The sequence below is a fragment of the Engystomops pustulosus genome, chromosome 4, assembly GCF_040894005.1.
Source record: "Engystomops pustulosus chromosome 4, aEngPut4.maternal, whole genome shotgun sequence".
NCBI lineage: Eukaryota > Metazoa > Chordata > Amphibia > Anura > Leptodactylidae > Engystomops > Engystomops pustulosus.
This window is the reverse complement of record NC_092414.1, coordinates 181,948,396-181,969,222: the sequence shown is the minus strand read 5'-3', so window position 1 is coordinate 181,969,222 and position 20,827 is coordinate 181,948,396. Positions and strand designations below refer to the sequence as shown.

At 40.2% G+C, this 20,827-nt stretch overlaps 1 protein-coding gene across 3 annotated transcripts in view; it reads left to right on the top strand.

The window, feature by feature from the left end:
* UNC5D (unc-5 netrin receptor D) overlaps nucleotides 1–20,827 on the top strand; it is a 448,185-nt gene that overhangs the window by 411,200 nt on the left and 16,158 nt on the right. For all 3 annotated transcript variants that reach the window (XM_072148810.1, XM_072148811.1, XM_072148812.1), the window contains 2 exons: nucleotides 11,746–11,910; nucleotides 17,102–17,280. In XM_072148810.1, coding sequence (XP_072004911.1) covers nucleotides 11,746–11,910; nucleotides 17,102–17,280 — 344 coding nt within the window. The remainder of the gene's footprint in view (nucleotides 1–11,745; nucleotides 11,911–17,101; nucleotides 17,281–20,827) is intronic.

The following is a 20,827-nucleotide window of genomic DNA, read 5'->3' as shown; positions in this document are numbered from 1 at the left end:
AGAGGATACAAGCCATGTGAGGGGTTATATACAGGAGAGGATACAAGCCATGTGAGGGGTTATATACAGGAGAGGACACAAGCCATGTGAGGGGGTTATATACAGGAGAGGACACAAGTCATGTGAGGGGGTTATATACAGGAGAGGATACAAGCCATGTGAGGGGTTATATACAGGGGAGGATGCAAGCCATGTGAGGGGTTATATACAGGAGAGGACACAAGCCATGTGAGGGGGTTATATACAGGAGAGGATACAAGCCATGTGAGGGGTTATATACAGGAGAGGATACAAGCCATGTGAGTGGTTATATACAGGAGAGGATACAAGCCATGTGAGGGGGTTATATACAGGAGAGGGTACAAGCCATGTGAGGGGGTTATATATAGGAGAGGACACAAGTCATGTGAGGTGGTTATATACAGGAGAGGATACAAGCCATGTTAGAGATTATATACAGGAGCGGATACAAGCCATGTGAGGGGTTATATACAGGAGAGGACACAAGTCATGTGAGGGGGTTATATACAGGAGAGGACACAAGTCATGTGAGGGGGTATATACAGGAGAGGATACAAGCCATGTTAGAGATTATATACAGGAGAGGATACAAGCCATGTGAGGGGTTATATACAGGAGAGGACACAAGTCATGTGAGGGGGTTATATACAGGAGAGGACACAAGCCATGTGAGGGGGTTATATACAGGAGTGGATACAAGCCATGTAAGGGGTTATATACAGGAGAGGATGCAAGCCATGTGAGGGGGTTATAAACAGGAGAGGACACAAGCCATGTGAGGGGGTAATATACAGGAGAGGATACAAGCCATGTGAGAGGTTATATACAGGAGAGAACACAAGTCATGTGAGGGGGTTATATACAGGAGAGGACACAAGCCATGTGAGGGGTTATATACAGGAGAGGACACAAGCCATGTGAGGGGGTTATATACAGGAGAAGATACAAGCCAAGTGAGGGGTTATATACAGGAGAGGATACAAGCCATGTGAGGGGTAATATACAGGAGAGGACATAAGCCATGTGAGGGGGTTATATACAGGAGAGGATACAAGCCATGTGAGGGGTTATATACAGGAGAGGATACAAGCCATGTGAGGGGTTATATACAGGAGAGGACACAAGCCATGTGAGGGGGTTATATACAGGAGAGGACATAAGTCATGTGAGGGGGTTATATACAGGAGAGGATACAAGCCATGTGAGGGGTTATATACAGGGGAGGATGCAAGCCATGTGAGGGGTTATATACAGGAGAGGACACAAGCCATGTGAGGGGGTTATATACAGGAGAGGATACAAGCCATGTGAGTGGTTATATACAGGAGAGGATACAAGCCATGTGAGGGGTTATATACAGGAGAGGATACAAGCCATGTGAGGGGGTTATATACAGGAGAGGGTACAAGCCATGTGAGGGGGTTATATATAGGAGAGGACACAAGTCATGTGAGGGGGTTATATACAGGAGAGGATACAAGCCATGTTAGAGATTATATACAGGAGCGGATACAAGCCATGTGAGGGGTTATATACAGGAGAGGACACAAGTCATGTGAGGGGGTTATATACAGGAGAGGACACAAGTCATGTGAGGGGGGTATATACAGGAGAGGATACAAGCCATGTTAGAGATTATATACAGGAGAGGATACAAGCCATGTGAGGGGTTATATACAGGAGAGGACACAAGTCATGTGAGGGGGTTATATACAGGAGAGGACACAAGCCATGTGAGGGGGTTATATACAGGAGTGGATACAAGCCATGTAAGGGGTTATATACAGGAGAGGATGCAAGCCATGTGAGGGGGTTATAAACAGGAGAGGACACAAGCCATGTGAGGTGGTAATATACAGGAGAGGATACAAGCCATGTGAGAGGTTATATACAGGAGAGAACACAAGTCATGTGAGGGGGTTATATACAGGAGAGGACACAAGTCATGTGAGCGGGTTATATACAGGAGAGGACACAAGCCATGTGAGGGGGTTATATACAGGAGAAGATACAAGCCAAGTGAGGGGTTATATACAGGAGAGGATACAAGCCATGTGAGGGGTAATATACAGGAGAGGACATAAGCCATGTGAGGGGGTTATATACAGGAGAGGATACAAATCATGTGAGGGGGGTTATATACAGGAGAGGACACAAGTCATGTGAGGGGGTTATATACAGGAGAGGACACAAGTCATGTGAGCGGGTTATATACAGGAGAGGACACAAGTCATGTGAGCGGGTTATATATAGGAGAGGACACAAGTCATGTGAGGGGTTATATACAGGAGAGGATACAAGCCATGTGAGGGGGTTATATACAGGAGAGGACACAAGTCATGTGAGCGGGTTATATACAGGAGAGGATACAAGCCATGTGAGGGGGTTATATACAGGAGAGGACACAAGTCATGTGAGGGGTTATATACAGGAGTGGACACTACTGTTAATTTGGGATTTAACATGTTGCATTTTTAATGCATTTTGAAACCTATTACAACAGTTGAGGAGAGGTGATTTTCCTAATTACATTACTGTAGACACGTTTTGTAGACACAAATGTTAACAGTAATGAAATAAGGCAAATCACCTCCTCAGCTGTTGTAATTAGTTTCAAAATGCATTAAATACGTGTGACCTCACCCTTAGAAGTAACCAATTAAAAAAAAAAATTTGGACAAAAGAGGTTACTGTGAAAAATGTTAAACAGTTAAAGCATGTTAAATAATTCCAATTTATATGTTAAAATCGGGTCCATGAAAAAAAAACTTTCTTTGCACCTGCCCTGGACCAGGTGCAGATTTGCACCAAAAAAGGCACAAAAACGGCAAAAGTAGCACTGAACATCTGGAAAACAAAGATACGTAAAGCACACTGCACAAAGGTGCAGACAAGGCATACTTGAAAAAGAACAGAGTTAAAAATCGCAAAAATGGTGCAAAAACGGCAAAAGTCGCTAAAATTTGACAATTTGCCTAGCTGAAAATATGATGTGCCCCATAGTGTATTTGAAGGTTTCCTAAGAATCCATCACTATTATGCTGAGATATAAATACACCATGTGCACTAGTTACATCGCAATTATCGCTGCCAATTTTTATAAATGTGCCCCATAGGTTTTTTTTTAGCTGACAACTGCAAAAGTTTTCTTTCTGTACTTTTTCTTCAATCGGCAATTTCCATTCACTAGTAGGCTTAAAATATTCTATTATCCCTCGCTTCATTTTAATAGGGATGTCTCTGGGTAATTGATCCCAATTTCTTTCTAAAAAAAGAGGACAATTCTTGACACAAAGACCTGCTCTGGATTAAGAAATTTCAGGCTAAAGAAAGGAAATAAAACCTTTAAAAAGTCAAGCTATCACCAAGGGGTTAACGTTTAGACTTTATCTTGGTGTGGCCAGAAAGACGAGGAGATCAGTAAAGCTTCTCCATTTCAGTTAATCTTTAAAGAGAACAAAATTCTGAAGTAGCTCAGCCGAGGCCTTGAGGGTTTAATTCCTAGAAGCCTATGTCAGACCTTGATAGCCAGCCCAATAAAAAGGTATCACTATTTTAGAACATACTTTTTTATTTTATACTTTAGGCTTGAGAAGTCTCACTCACTTCACGAACACATCAATCACCCTGTATTACTGGCTCAGCAGAGACTGGGCTTTCAACTCAAGGGGTTTTTTTTTCTACCTTTTTTATGAAAAGACAGTAAGTGATCATCTTCTTTTAGTCTCCAACATCGCTCTTCCCTTAGTATCTTATATAAGCCATAATAGTGAGAAACATGAAGGATATTTTCATAACATGTGACATTTTCTGCATTTAATAACCTGCTCTTCTGTAGGAGAACATGAGCTTAGCAAGACATTTTTCCACCGTCTTCTCATCCAAGCCTGCTATATTAAAAGGGGTTTTCCAAAGAAACATGGTAGGCTCTATCCACAGGATTGCTCATGGTGTGGGTCTCAGTGAGAAAAGAGGATCCAATTGAGTCCGATGTACCCCCTTTGGACCCCTCGTTGCTTTCCAATATGAGCAGTGCAGCTGGTCGCCCATGGCCGGGCTGCCCTGTTCACCTAGGAGAGTGATGACAACGTTGTCACATTGAACCCTCCCGTTCTTGTGATCTGTAGAGTTCTCATCACTGAGACCACCCCCAGATCAGCTGGGGGTTAGGCCTTTTCCTGTGGTTAGGGCCTAACTTGTTTCGTGGGAAAAACCCTTCAAAGCGGTTGTCTGTGTTTAGAAAAACATTAGGCTAGGGGTGTATAAAAACAATAACCATCTTATACTTAACTCTCTCCATGCTTAACCCATCTTTCCATAGCAACGCTAGTTACAGCTGTCTTGTGTATGTATAAAGAGGTGTGCATTCATGCAGCACCGACAACGTGCTTACTGCGGCAGCCTGGATCTCCTGCTCCATGCTCTATTGATGCAACGTCACTACTGGCCTCTGTAAAGAGGCTGGCAGTAACGTGTTTTGCTGCTGGTGAACAGAATTGTGGAGAGAAGTAAATATAGGATGTTTACTGTTTTAATGCACCCCCCATCCACTTTTTTAAATCCTGGGAAGCCCCTTTGGGTAGACCCCAGAGACATTACTAGAGATTATTGGACTCCAGTGCAAAATCAGTACCAGGCCCTCAACTATACCGCATTGTATATGCTGAATATACATACATGCTCAATTTGTATGGTTTAGAGACACCTTATGAGCTTCTCAGTCCATAATTAACTGTAAACCCTGGTTGACCTCTTAACCAACATCTATTGATGGAGGATTAAGTAGGCACCATGTACCGTAGCCCAAATGCTAATCTCTCAGTCTAGAAGAATACTGCATATTTTACATTATATATGCAGTATTTTTTTTTTACTTTTGAAAATATATCTTTTTTTTTAACACCGTGTTCCCTCAATAACTGGGGCATCAGTGGGAAAAAACGGACTCTACCCTGTCAAAGGAGTTAGCAGAACAGGTCTGAAAATGCTAAGATTACATATATATAGGCCCCAATAGATATTGCTGATTGTTTTATCTATATCAGTTTATCACTCTCATTGCATGTTATATTGGCTAGACTGTCAGTAAGAAGCCAGATGACCAAAGTTGCCTCAGATGGACCTTTCTAGGGGAATGGGAGGGACTAGAATACAATGACAGATAACAAAATTTGGGATTATTCAGTTTAGAAAAAAGACGACTGAGGGGAGACCTCATAACAATGTACAAATACCTGAACGGACAGTACAAGGATCTCTCCAAACATCTTTTTATACCTAGGCCTGTGACCAGGACAAGGGGGCATCCTCTACACCAAGAGGAGAGGCGATTCTACCATCACCATAGACAAAGGTTCTTTACTGTAATAGCAGTGAGACTATGGAGCTCTCTGCCGCAGGAGGTTGTTATGGCGGACTCTATGTACATGTTCAAGAGAGGCCTGGATGACTTTCTGGAGAGAAAAAATATCACACGGTTATGTGGATAAAACATTTATTTAGTTCTTAAAGGTTGGAGTTGATGGACTTGCGTCTTTTTCCGACCTTATATACTATGAAATAATCAACCTGCTTTTAAAAATTAAAGAAACTCTAATGCCATGCTATGCATGTGCAACGGTGTGACAATAAAGCCCACAACTATGGGATGCACATGTATGATAGATTTGAAATTCCTCCCAAAATTTTTCCTCACTTTAAAAAAACTCCTGTTGTGGGGAAAATATTTGAGGGGTTTATTAGAGATGCTATCCTCGAAGGTAGTCCTATTCCCGATACTGATTGTATAGCAAAGTAATGCCATACAGTAAATGTTCAATTGTTGTTGATGTCAACTCTGGGACCAGTGAGTATTTGAAGAACAGGTGTCCCCTGCCCACAATCACATAGCCATTGTAAGAACAGAGGTGGCCCTCGGTGGTGGTGGTTTTCTTTTTTATGATTGTTATGAGAATAGCAGCGGGGCTTTTGGCTCTAGCTGTAATAAAGCATATGAAAAATGATTTTGCAACCTATTTAGCGTTCTAGTCTGAAGTGACAATTTGACCCTCAGCACATCTGTAGATTATCTCAATTTCCCTAAATTAACATGGAATTAAAAGTGAGAAATAGAGGATGAAATCAAAGTAGATCTTTATACAAATATGAAAACTGTTCCCTTTTGGCCTCACTGCGGTATGTTTTATGCCATTATGAATTGAGTAAGCTTATGCTGTCTTTTCATTCTGCTTAAAGACATGTTCCTCACTAAACACAAGATCAAAGTCTGCTTAACATTTCAAAAGATTCCGCCATCATCAAATGGCGATAATCGAGAATCCAGGTATGAATCAGTCCGGCACTTCACATCTCCATATCTGGTGTCAATTTGCAGATTGTTGAATACTTTCATACCTTGCATTTCCATGGATATGTCCACAGGACAACCATTTGTTACTTTATCAATGTGATAAAAGATTTTTATGAAATATTGTTGAGGGTCTGCCCTTTTCTGGACAAGTGAATAGAGATCAATTGCTGTATTAGACGCAGCCCATGGACAAGAGTTCTAATGTCAGAAATTCACTTGAATAAATGTATCCCCATCTTCATTCTGCAGTAGTCTTAAAAAAAGGAAAAACTAGTTATGGATCTATTCACCTTGATGTTAATAGCTTTCAGTTGACTATTACTCAGTCTATGAGCAGCTGAAGATCTTCAATAGACCTAGTGATGGAAGTTTAGGATTAGAGCTTTTAGGATGTAGGGGTTGTTGGCAACTAGTGACAAGGGGAACCATTAAAAGATATAATCTGTTTAAAAAAATAAATCTATGCTTCTCTTGATGTTGATCCCGAGATCACTTAAAAAAGAAACTTATCATTTAGCAGGCCGGAGCATGGGGACAAGATGTCCGACGCTCCGGCTGCTAATTATGCATGCCCCACACCTCCATCTCCCATGCTAGGAGAGGGATGTGATATCACGTGAGAGCATGGGAGAAAAAGGTGCAGGCAGCGTGCATTATTAGCAGCCCAGAGCACCGGACATCTTATGCCTATGCAACGTGCTGCAAATTATAAGTTTCTTTCTAGGTGATACCGGCATGTCAAGCTAAGCAAAGAACAGCGCTGGAAACAAGATGAAAAGGAGTGGAGGTGAGTATCTGTATGTGTTTTTAATTTTTTTAATTGGTTGATTTTCTTTAAAATAGCAATATTACCCAGTTAGGTTGAAAAGAATTTTAATATCCCGTTTGCACTGATCGTTGCTGTTAACTGTATAAACAACCGCATACTTGCTGGTACTAAACTATCGGTAGGGTCATTGCCACTAATAACGTAATCTGACAGTTTGTTCTCTCTGTGTTTGCGTGGGTTTCCTCCTGTTTCCTCCCACACTCCAAAACATACTAGTAGGTTGATTAGATAGTGAGCCCATTGGGGACAGGGACTGATTTGGCGAGCTCTTTACAGCGCTGCATAATCTGTGTGTGCTATATAAATAAAGGAATTATTATGGGGAAGCTATGATACTAACCAAAATAGTGCCCATTAGCTATTTAAATGCTGCATCATGAAGAGTTAATGTCGATAATCGGTACCAGTACCAAATGTTACTGTCAATGAGCCAGGTGGTAGTATTCAGAATGCTCTCAAAGCCATTTTAAGATTTGAGAAAGGGTACATTTCTTATCAATGAATGGGTGATGAAACTTTTATCAACTGGACGTGATGAAAGTTGCACTACCAAGCAGGAAAAAATATATCAGATTTTCTTCAGGTCTGATGACATAAACCAGTTTACGTCAAGCTCTACATCTTGATTTCACTGCGTAGAAAACATATAATTTTCATCTGTTAAGCCCCCAGCCCCCCCGCCCCCGCCGCTTTTTGGTATTTATAACATGTATAGTTTACTATTAAAGTGAAACTCTCCCTTTTTGAACCATACAACTTGTATATCGTATTTATCAGTAATACTTCTTCTTATTGTTGCTGAAAACAGGCATTTTGGCTATTACATTCTATCAAATGGAGATATTACATTTTTCCAGATTTTGTCATTTGTTAATATTTGAGAAAAATATGTCCTGTGTAATTGTTACAATTGAAATAATCATTCATAAATTTGTCTGGGACGTAATATCACATTGCCCTTCATTAAACTAGATTTATGTAGTGGTCTGGAACGGACGTAAGCCATCGTAACCTGCTGAATAATTGTAAGTAGCTGCGTATAGGTTACGGGTCCCTTCTGTGTTATTCACCATGTAAATGAGACCAGGTGTCAAATCTTGTATTTTACAGGAGTCTTCTGTCTCCTTTAGCAAAATTCACTGAAGCAGCACTTATCGTAGTGCAACCTGCCTGAAGCAACCGAAAGTAGCTGATGGCATTGCCATTGCTTTATGCATGATCGCTGTCTTACTGTTCGGAAATTGCTATATGTATGATGCTTTTTTTGGTTAATCCTAGATTCCTACAACATTGTTAAACACTAAAGTAACATCTTTTATTCATATTTTATGTATATTTCTATTATATCAAAAATAACCTTCATAAAGACTGGAAGAAATAATATAATGATTGTACCACCTTATCACCTCTCCATATAATCAGTTATAAATACTTTTTACTAGGATAAACCATATCAAGTGATCATAGTCAACTATCTCCATCAGTCCCATAGGGTCAAAATAGAGTCAGGCTCAGTCCTATAGAGACTCAGATCAAATAGGGGGCAATCGGACCTTCTGTTATTGTTGCTCTTTAGGGGGTTATATTGGTAGGACCCTTAGTGATCAGAAAATCATTTTTTCCCTTCCTGTAAGGAGATGGATAGTTTTTTAAGGTTTTTTTGTGACAACTAGTGATGAGCGGATTTAGTCAGTCTGGCTTCAGCAAGTTCAGATAAAAACAAGGAACAAAAAGTTTGATTTCGGAACCAAAACACATTGCTAACAATGTGATTGGTGAGGGCATCAGGTGCAGGTGTTAACCCTTTAACTGATGCTGTAAATACCAGTGAATCATCATCTTCTGTAAGAGTGGCATTTAAAATGTTGACACTCGCAATAGGTGCCATCACCCAATGCGGGTCTTAGTGGTGGGTGTGAAAAGTTGGTTGATGGGTTGCTCAACAGCTTTCCTAGGTTAGCCTGGATCCTGAACCCGAACATCTGTCTGAAGTCCAGGATCTTGGACCCAATTTGTAGCCACTAAGGTCAGTAATTGTAATTGTAAAAGTAATGCAAAAGATGTAGGACCCCTGGGGGTCGAGAGTGGTGGTGCTGGAAATCTAGGAGATATAGGAATATTTTTACCACTTATACTGCACTTAATTGGGTAAGGGTTCACCCATATTATAACTACCCTGTTTAAGTTTGGAGCCACAAATCACAGAACCCACTGGCACCTAGGACCTTCTGACCTCCTGTGTCCTGTTGGCTTCTGTCTGTCAAAATGCAGTGTACAGTGATTATTTTCTGCATACCCCCTTCATCAAAACCACTTCCATATCACTGGTTAGAGGGTCAAGCAGTGAAATTGTGCTTGGCCCCCTCCATCTACCAGCACAACACAGGGTTTCACAAGAAGTTCCATGTCCTGCTGCCATCAGGTCACTTGACCCACGGCTCTTGGCACTGAATGCCAACCTGTAACAGCGTAACTATTATATGATATCTGTGATATTGTACCTTTCATCTTTTTCACATAATATGAGTGAACCTATTACGGGCTTTTACTTTTTCTGTGAAATTTCGGTATAAATGGCCTACAACAATTTTGGAAAGATCCCTAAAATGTGGTATCACTGACTGCATTGACTCTAGTTATCAGGTGAATATACTTTTGTGCCAGTAGGTAGATAAAGCTGGTAGTGGCTCCTAATCACTCCGCAAATGGCGACATTTCCCGTAGAGAAAACTCATGTGCAGCTGACTCTTTATTAGCAACCTATAAACAGTAAAAGCAGACATAATTATGCTTTACTAGTCAACTAACACTCAAGGTATTAATCTGACGTTAAGTGTAGAAATAGTAATAATATCGCAGAGAGCATTAGCTACAAATGGAACGCCAGTTGAAGTGTAATTAGGATATGTTCCCAATGTAATCAGCATTGTTTTATGCTGTGAAAAGCCATTCGCCTGTAAGAAATATACACTCTCTAATAGGAGAGGACTGGGTATGGCGCAGGCAGGAGTGCTCAAAGTATTTGGGAAATTGTTCTATTTTAATTCTTATTATAATGAGATTTCCAGCCGCCGAAAGGAATTATTGGGCCAAGGAAAAACATAATTATTTATTTTACATCTAAAACTGCTCGTATTTTGCTTTTTTCAATCTAATTACTTAGTATTAAGTATTAAGACGTGTTTGGATAGGGGCTGAGCAAACAAGTTGGTCTTGATTTTGTGCCTTGTAAGCAAAAGTCAATGAAGAACAAGGGGAGCAGTGGAGGCTTGATGTTAAGGTGAATGTGGTAAAATGTTTTCAATAATCAATCATTTTTACAAGAAAATTTTGGATTATATGTATTAATGGCCAATGCTTGGGTGCCACATTAATAGACACCTGATATCTGATACTGTAAATTAGCCCTTTCAAGTGCACCAGGCTGCATGATAAAAAGGAGATATTGAGGATAACCAGATTGAAAACAAGGAAAATGAGGCACCCACCTCTCAGAGGTAGACAAGCTGACACTAAATAGTCCTTTGTCATTAATACAGTCTGACCCAATAAGAACGATAAGGAAAGACACATCTGTATATTTAACTGTAGATTAGGCTCTTGTACTGCAGTCCTAGGCAGGGGCAGATTAAGACAAATATCATACAAGTCACTTCCTACAAATGGTTCAAGAACCAGCTTCTTGGGCATTGTAGGATGTGTCCCTTCTGTCAGCTTTCAATCTACAGTTTTGGGGCCATTGGAAGACCTTCAAAGATCCTGTAATGGCTCTTGTGTACATGATTATTGAGAGCAGGAACATATGTATGAGGATTTCATGGGTGAAGGCCTTTCTCAGTATAGGATTTGGTGCATAGTTTGGTTTGCTACTGGCTACCTAGAAGGCTAGGGCCCCTGACTACCACTCAAACCTCCTACCTCTCCTCGGCACATAGATGTGTCTTTCTTTATCTTTCCTATTAGGTAGATTATTTAATGCCTTTCCAGAGGTTTAAGAAGAATGTTTTGTGACACATTCTCAGAACAAGTCCCCTTTTTGCTAAATTTTTGTTAATAATAGAACAATATCATTGTATAGTGCATGGAACCACCCCCACTTCAGTGTAGCTCTTAGTCTCAAGTGCTTTCAGTAATTTTAGGTCAGAATCACTGGAGACAAGAAGGGACCACTGAAGCAAGTTGTGGGTATAAATGGTTTTCCAAAGAGGCAAGTAATATTTTTTTCTTATTTTTGACAAACCTCTTTGCACCGCTTTGCAATTTGTTTTTAGGGTATCACATCTGTTTTACTACTAGAAATGATACAACTCTAAAAATTTGCTTAGTGGTTTACACTTATGTCACTTTTGTCTCAAATGGTGAACTGGGCAGGTCGATAAATTACTAATACAGCTTATATATGCTCTGTATTTTCAGCACAATGGACAGGACAAATAATTGGCACATTGTACAGTAGCTGTCCATGGTGCTGCTGTATATCATGACGTGTCCCTATTACTTTATTGCAGGTGCTGTCGTTGAATGTCTTTGTCTTTATGTATTACAGGAGGTCCCGTTTTCTCGTGTCTGGTGCAGTAACCAGCAGCCACTGCACTGTGCCTTTTCCCTGGAGAGATACACGCCAGCCACCACCCAGCTGTCTTGTAAGATCTGCGTCAGACAGGTCAAAGGCCATGAGCTGATTCTTCAGGTACAAACATCGATTCTGGAGGTAAGATAGCACCACGTTGTAAATTTGACAACACACTTTTACCTTACACAATAGGTATTTTTTTTTGTCGAAAGCTGATCTTTATTTCTTCGACATGATCTGCAAGTAAAACGAACACAGTAGGTCAATACGTAATTCACCATCTCCAAAAGAAATTTGACCCATTATTACCAATTCACCAGTAAAAATAGATAAACATTATTAATGGAAATATGTCAGGGGATTTTTCCATATGCAATTATTAACAAGGACCTTACCCACCTCTGCTAACTCCACTTCACTGTACAGTTCAATAGACAAAAATCCCAATAATTACAACACATTTGTGAGTTTTTGGGCTCCTTACTGTCAAGTGGGAGGAGGCAGGTTATCTCCTCTAGCCCAGGACCATCTACCTGATAGAAGAGAACATAATCATCCTGGTTACAAAAATTAATTGTATTAATTGCTTGATAATAGCAGGGGGGGGGGGATCTAAACTATCTGCTGCGGGCCATAGAATGAAGCCCCACTCCACCCCATCCAGTAGTAATCTATTAGGTTATTTTTTAGTAAGAGGGTTCCCCATGCAGTATCTCACACTCATGCTGAGATTGGTGTGAAGAGATACTAGTTTTAAGAGTCAGGTCCTATTTTGATGGTGCCCCCCATTTTACTGCAAGTGTTGCAACCTGAGGCAAGAGGCTAAACCTGCCTCATGGCTGGTGCACCCCTGGATAATGAAGAGGACTGCAGAAAATAAATTCTGTGCCAAAATCAGTGGAAAGACTAGGAGTTGCAATTTGTGTGAAAGGTCCTCTTCAATAAGAGTAAAACACAGTAAAAACATGGAAATAAAAAGTAAATAAATGGGATAATTATTAATACACAATTAAAATGTAATAATAATAAAAATAACAATACCACTACTGATTATAATAGTAATAATTAAATTTAAATCAAAGTTCTACGAGAGTATAGACATGAAAGAGGGATTTCTGCCTGGTTTTTATGCTTTTCTACCCCAGTGGACAACAAATCAGCCTGGGAAAAAAAATACCAGGTAGCATTCACAGTCATAAGGGAAAGTGAATCTGCAATTTTAACTTCACCAAAATTCATATTCATCAAAGTGGCATTTAAAGCAGAAGCCAGATAGAAGGTGCGAGAGAAGACGGGGCCTGAAATTGATGTGAGCTGTCTCCAGTCAAGATATCAGCATTATTAACTGTCATTTCTCTCACATTAGAGCAAAGTCCCATCTGCCAGCTACTTCCCCGGCCTCGGAGGATTGGTACATGTGGCGTGTGACTGCTACCTAGAGATCATTTTATATCCCAGTATGAATAGGTTCAGCAAAGGATTAATAATACAGATAAATGCATTATATGACATAGGTCTTTGTCATGTTATGATGGATTGCTATGGCTCCAGATACAATGTTCCCTCTTGTTAGCAGCCAACCCCCCCCCCCCCATATCAGCCCTATAGATTCCCATTCATCAATCCCTGCCCCTGTAGCAATGCTGTATATAATGGGCCATTAGCTGCCATTTGCCTCCTGTATATTATTCACCCTCCATGTCTCATCCAATGACAATTGTTGCGTTGCCATCACCGTACACCCTTGTGTGCAAGTGTTTTTTGCGGCTGCCTTTTAAGAAATGGACGAAACTACTTATATAATAATCATATAAGACACTAAAAACTCTAAAGCAACCTAGATAATGACAATATTTCTGAAATAAATTCCTTCATAACAATTCAATATGGCCCCATATAAATCCATGGAACTCTTGACTTTTATAATGCATATTGCCATTTAGACGTCTCTATATAAGAAGGATATAGTCCCAATATTATAATATAAGTATAATAGAAGTACTTTATATGGCAAAATTAGATACACTATGGTAAATTATAGTATATCCCTCTATGTGCTTTAAACTGCATCAGTGTCGTCATAAAACAGTTTACTCTCAGATCTACTATTTAGATCAGAGTGGTTTAGTAGGGGTGCAGCTCGGACTTTACTGCCAAAGCAAAGAGGCTCCCGGCACTGTAATTTACTCTTCACATTTAAAAGACTAAGACGTATGGGGGATGTATATACCGCTGCAAATTTACGGCCACATATATGTCCCACATAGTTGTCTATGGCGCCCGGGCTTGGTACAGTGAGCACACCGTACCATGCCACGGCTGCAAAAAAGATAGAGCGCTCTCTATATGGAGAGGGGAGGGGCCAGCAGCGCTTGCTTGTCCTCCTCTCCAGCGCACCCGACGTGTGTCCGTACAGCTGGCAGGCAGATGTTAGTGGGCCTGTACCTTGAGGGCCATTTTATGCCCGAAACAGCAATGCAAAAATGCAAACAGCATTTTCTGTTAAATTTACAGTGCTGGGAGATTTTTTTTTTCGTGTTTCGAGTTACCAGTAATGTCCCCCACAGATCTCAGTATAATGTCCCCCACAGCGTTCCAGTATATAATGACCCCCAAAGCTCCCAGTAAATAATGTCCATTGCAGTCCCCAGTAAGTAATGTTCTCCACAGTCTCCAGTAATTAATGTCCTCCCCAGTCCCTAGTATATATTATCCCAACATACACCAGCATATTATATGCCCCATAGTCCCCAGTATATAACTGCCCTAACAATCCCAAGTATATAGTGGTCCCCACAGTCCTCGGTATATAATGTCCTCCACAGCCCCCAGTATATATTATCCCAACATTCACCAGTATATTATGTGCACCATAGTCCCCAGTATATAATGGCCCTAACAATCCCAAGTAAATAGTGGTCCCCACAGTCCTCGGTATATAATGTCCTCCACAGCCCCCAGTATATATTATCCCAACATTCACCAGTATAGTATGTGCCCCATAGTCCCCAGTATATAATGGCCCTAACAATCCCAAGTAAATAGTGGCCCCCACAGTCCCCAGTATATAATGGCCCCCGCAGCAACCAGTATATAATTGTTGACAAATCCCTAATATATAATGTGCCCCCATAACCCCTGGTATATAATGTCCACCCAAAGCCACCAGTCTTTTTTACAAACTATATGCTCATAATGACTTTCAGATTTAGGTAGAACAGCTTTGTTTAAACAGCTTTGTGGCTGTTTCCTTCAGGTCTTTAGCTCTTCGGTGAGTGGAGCATTCTTGTTGTTCATCTTGGAGCTGAGTGTGTGTCAGGTATGGTTTGAGTGATGAATGCCAAACCAATCAGCTGCTGGGGCGGTGTCCAGGACCTACCCACATTTCTTAGTTGTTATATTGCTTACTCTATTGCTATTGCAGTGTTCTATTGCCCTTGATACATTCTTGATGATACTTTACCTTGCTACCATCTTGATTTTGACATTGTCATCCTGACTACAAGTCTGTCTTGTCAGCTCCTCTTAGATTAGGGGATGTCGACCAGTTGCTGCCCATAGGTTGCAAGTAGACAGGGACACACATTGTGGGCCAGTTCAGGGCCTCCGGTCCGGTCTTAATATGCTGGTCCACCAATCTGATGTTTGGTGACACAGCACCCAGCAATCCCAACAATCAGATACTTTTGTCACCAGACGCTTTATAGGGGATAAAGTATTTTGCCAATGATCCCATATAGTTTATCTGAAGTGTCCGGCGATGATTCTGGGGGCCTACTATCCATCATCTCCATGCGAATAGACATTACCAATTTTTAAATTAGATTGTTCTCTGCTGTATCTTAAGCAGTTTAGGTAAGAGCATGGGCCCAATGGAGTATCCTTTGGTACTCAGCAGTGTCGGAATAGCCCACCAGTTATGGTGTCATTCACCTATCCAAAAAATGACTCCCAGTGCAGAAAACTAAATCTTAAAACATTAGATATTAGATGACCATAATTTTAAAAAATATTATGCTCTGTACCCCATTACTTTTGCACTGGTCATCTCAAACCAACAGTCTGCACTTACAGAAGAATTCGATTCGATTTCTCAAAGCCATATTTTTCAATGTATTTTATACTTTAAACAAACGGACCCTTTACCTTTAAAATACTGTAAACCTGGATTGGAAAGACTTGTGCTGCAAAATGACATTCTGGATTTCACCGCCCAAAGGCAAACTCCACAATTGCACCCTCATGTCCTGTTCTTGCGAAAACACTAGCAGTCCAAACGTGTCTCTGATTCATAGCAAGATTTATTTTGCTAAGTGAGATCCTGGAGGTAAGAATCCCGTCCTTCATTTCAAACAGATTTGTTAATGCTGAATGCCTGATTCCTTGTCTCAGGAGGTGATGGGGAAGCAGGATAGAGACGGCTGCATTCTGCTGCCAAAGAGAACAGCTTGCTTGCTTTACAGTCCCCTAGGGTATCCAAATGTTTTATCTTAGATGTGCAGATTACAAAACCTACCATTCCCCTGCAGATTCCAGCTAAACTGAGATGGCAGCTTATGCACCTTCACCACCTCAGTTCTGTGTTCTCAACACTGAACCTTGTGATACCTAGTACTGTCAATGTGGCTGGTCAAGTGATAGGGAGCACCAGGTACATGCGGCAGGGAGCAGGTGTATATGGTAATAGTGCAAATATCATCAAAAAAAAGCACAATCCAGATTTTCGAAAATCCAGGTACTTTATTTTCTCATATAAAAGCCATGCAGGAATATAAATAAAATATGAAGACGCATTTCGGACAGAAGCCCTAATTTATAGCAACATCATTATCGCAAAACACATACTAGAAAACCATTATCTAGAGACTAAAAATTAGACAGCTTTAGACAACTTTCAGCTTCTGTTTTTTCAGCTTGGAAAAAAAAATTTGAATATTTGAAAAAATAATGCAGGTATCTGATTAATGTGTATAATACATACAATAGCTCCACCATTCATGCCAAGTCTTTCTGACTGAGTGCGTCGTATACCTCTAACTGTGGACTTCAGCCTCCTGTCGTTTCATGTACAGGACCTGCAGAATTCCCCTTTACTATATTTCAAAACCTTCAATTTTGCTCTCAGCATATTAGCAATATTTAGATTATTAATGCTCTAATACAATTAGAACAATTGCCTACACGATTCTTTCATTTATTTCCACAGGTGCTGACTTCTTTTCACAGGTGTTGAATGTCTTTTACGCTGGCTTGTTTTACATAAGCATTATGGTATCATTAATTCCTAATTGGCTCTTCTAATTAGAATCTCTTGTATGTTCCCATGCAGAACGAGCGGGAAACCATCACTTTCTTTGCACCAGAGGACAACAATTTCCTGGCACACACTGGTCCGAAAGCCTTCAAAATCCCACACTCCATCAGGCAGCGGATATGTGCGACGTTCGACACACCTAACTCCAAAGGGAAGGACTGGCAACTGTTAGCGCAGAAACTTTCTATCAACAGGTGACTGGTTTTCGCTCACACCCAACATGTCTTCATTTGGGCTTAGCTAGATGCCCATCCTGACCTACATCTCAATGGGAGGTCCATATTCTATCTACAGCATCTATCTATCTATCTATCTATCTATCTATCTATCTATCTATCTATCTATCTATCTATCTATCATCTACATTTCTTTCTTTCTATATATCTGTCTATTTATGTGATTGTCTGTCTATTTATATGTATATATATTATTTATTACGTACATACAGGATACGCTTTTTTATAATATGTAAAATTTTCCATGTAAAACATATGCCATGTAACAGAAAATATATATTTATTATTTACATATAAACAATGCATAATATATACATCAGACAAAAAATAGATAAAAAAGTTAAAAAGGGGGGGAAAACAAGAACACATTAACATTTATTATGGTGTTTTTTGGCTTGGGTTGCCATTTGTTTTCTCGTGCGCCCCCTGCAACCTATTCATTATGTGTCGGCGGCATAAATTTTCTCTTTTTCTAATTTTTACAACCTAGTCTCTCAATATAAATTAGTCTCTCAATATGGGTGCAGCTTTTTCTCCTCAACATGTTTTCATTACTTCTCAGCACTTTTTTTTGGCGCAATTTGTATCACACAATCAGACCCACAAAAAGCAAGTATTCCAAGTTCTTTAACACCTTCATGAATGTGGAGAGTCATTTCAGACACTTTCTGCCATGTGCCAAATTATCTAGACTTACAACACAATCAAAAATCACAGATTAAAAAAAAGCACATAATTTGTTTGCCCCAAAAAACGGACCTGGGGACACAAATAGTAAAATTTATTTTAGGGTATAACAATACTCCAAATCCGATCAAACCAATCCAGGAATAAATGACTCCTCTTTACAATTCTTCTGAAGGAAATCTAACTTCAAAATCCATCATGATAAATCAGGGGCACTTACCCATAGATCCAGGCACTGTGACTGGGGTAATCTTCTTATATTTGTTGTCTATGGCCTCCTTCCTTCAAAAATCAACTGTTAAAATGATGCTAATGAGGCAAAGACACTATGGACGTGTAACAGAAGCCCTCTTTCTTCTGATTTCATAGGCTGTTGTTACACTGCTGCAGTGCATCTCAGTTCCTCCCTCCCCCCTGCTCCCTCAGAACTTCCTTTAATCTCAGCAATAATGAGCAGTGGGAAGGGGGAAGTGCTCTTTCAAAATGTAATAACTAGAGATGAGCGAGCACTAAAATGCTCGGGTGCTCGTTATTCGAGACAAACTTTTCCAGATGCTCGAGTGCTCGTCTCGAATAGCGAGCCCCATTGAAGTCAATGGGAGACTCGAGCATTTTTTTGCTAAAACAGAACAGTAATAGAACAGTGTTTAATAAAATATTACAGATTTTCCTGATGTTTTGCTTGTTAGAACACATTGAAATAACACTATTCTTCACTTTCCAGGTGTGCGCGCGTTTCTCCCGCTAAGTTCGGAGATGTTCAGAACATCTGGAATGTGAAGAATATTGTTCTTTCAATGTGTTCTGCACTTAAATGGTTCCGTATTCACTGTTTTTAATGTTTTAATTCTTTTCTTCACTTTGCAGATGTGTGCGAGTATCTCCGAACCGGGAGACACGCGCGCACACCTGCAATGTGAAGAATAGTGTTCTTACAAGCAAAACATCAGGAAACATCTGTAATATTTTATTAAACAATAAAAACACTGTTCTTCACTGTTCTTCACTTAATTTAATGCTTGATCTCGAGCAGGGGAAATACTCGTCCGAGTAACGAGCCGGTCCGAGTATGCTAATACTCGATCGAGCAGTATACTCGGACGAGTATGCTCAATCATCTCTAGTAATAACCCATTCCTCTGGGAGCAAGCGCTATGGTAATCATACAGTACAGTATATGTACAGTATATATACAGTATATGTCAGTGCAAAAACAAGAGATTATGGAATTATTCAAGATTGAAGCTTGGCCAAAATGTTTCTTTAGACTTGATTCCAAATCTTTTAGGTCAGAGCCAAATATGTTTTAACTGTCCTCGATTTTGGTAGACAAACTATGAAAATTGGGGACTGTAGACAACTAGGGTGACTGCAGTTTTGACCATTTAAAGCTACAGATTGTGTAATGGAATTTGAGAGCTGCGTAACCATGTGTTAGTGTGTGTTCTTAGCGACTGTAGGATAGTGAAATGTTTATTTTTAATCCAGGTCTGTACTCTCAGAGTGATTTCTGCTCTTTGCACTGCACTGTTCCACAGCCCCTCCCTCTGCTCTGAGTGACTGCTTTAGTATCCAACCAGAGGCCTGCTTCTAATAGCCAAGGGAAGGAATTGTGGAGAAGCATAATCCAAAGAGTAGAAAGCTCTTGAGGATGAAAGACCTGCCCTGTGTCCCTTCAGAGCTGCAGACCTGGATTGATAGGATTAACATTTCGCATCTTCTGCTACACATCTCTTGATGGCCAATATCTAACACTATTTTCAACCTTGCCTGGTCACATTGGCTGACAAAGTTCCTTTAAAAACATATACCTGATATGCATTATCTACATTATTGCAGAATGGTTTGTTTAGATAAAGTGGACTTCTCCAAACCATATAGGACTGGATATTCATTCATGTTAGCTTCATGGGTTGTAATTACCCTCTGACAAGTATCTGTTCCTGTAAGGTACATAGTGGAGATAGCCTTGCAGTCACTAAGAGCAGACGTTGCCAGACACATTCATTTTCCTTTGTGCTCTAAGAAGGGGCTTTTCCTGAATACGAATAATTACACCAAGACGTCTATGCTCATATAGACTTGGATGTCTGAAGGCTATCACCACCCACAGGAGCTTACACTCAAATGTCTAATAGAACTCATTTTTCAGGGCTAGATTTTTAATCTATAAGAATCATAATAAAGATGTTCTGTATTTTCCAGCCCCTCCCAAGCATTTATATATATTCATGCCTCCAGGCCAATCCTGATGAAGGCAATATTAATGGTTGAGCTTTATTACTAAGCTTTCCTTTGGGGGATTCTAATGAACACATCCTGTTGCTGAAAAAAATTAGATTTATTCTGCCTCCCAGCTTTGGAATACATACATAAATAAAGAGTTCTTTCATACGGGCAAATATATGGATCACTGTTGATGATGGATAAAGTGTAATCCAGACCGCTAGCACAGAAATTCCCAGAGAATTGGAACTAGGTGAAAGTTTCTGACATTTAGGGCTTGATAGATGCTGACATCGCTAAGTTATGGGTATGGAAATTTACAATTATGTACATTTATGCATAACTGGTGGCTTTCTACCCTGGCTTGTACCTTGTAAAGTCATTATTCCCTTAGGCATCACACGCTTTCAGCTGGGCACGTGCACTGTGGTGTATGGAAGTACCTGCAGCTCTTTACTGAGGATAATAGTAAAAACAGGAAGCGCTCATAGGGTAATATTGTAAGGTAATAGATGAGTAATAGGGTTAGATCTTTTGCTCACCTGGTAGGGTTGTGCTCGACAAGGCACAACTCCAGTAATAGTGTGTAATG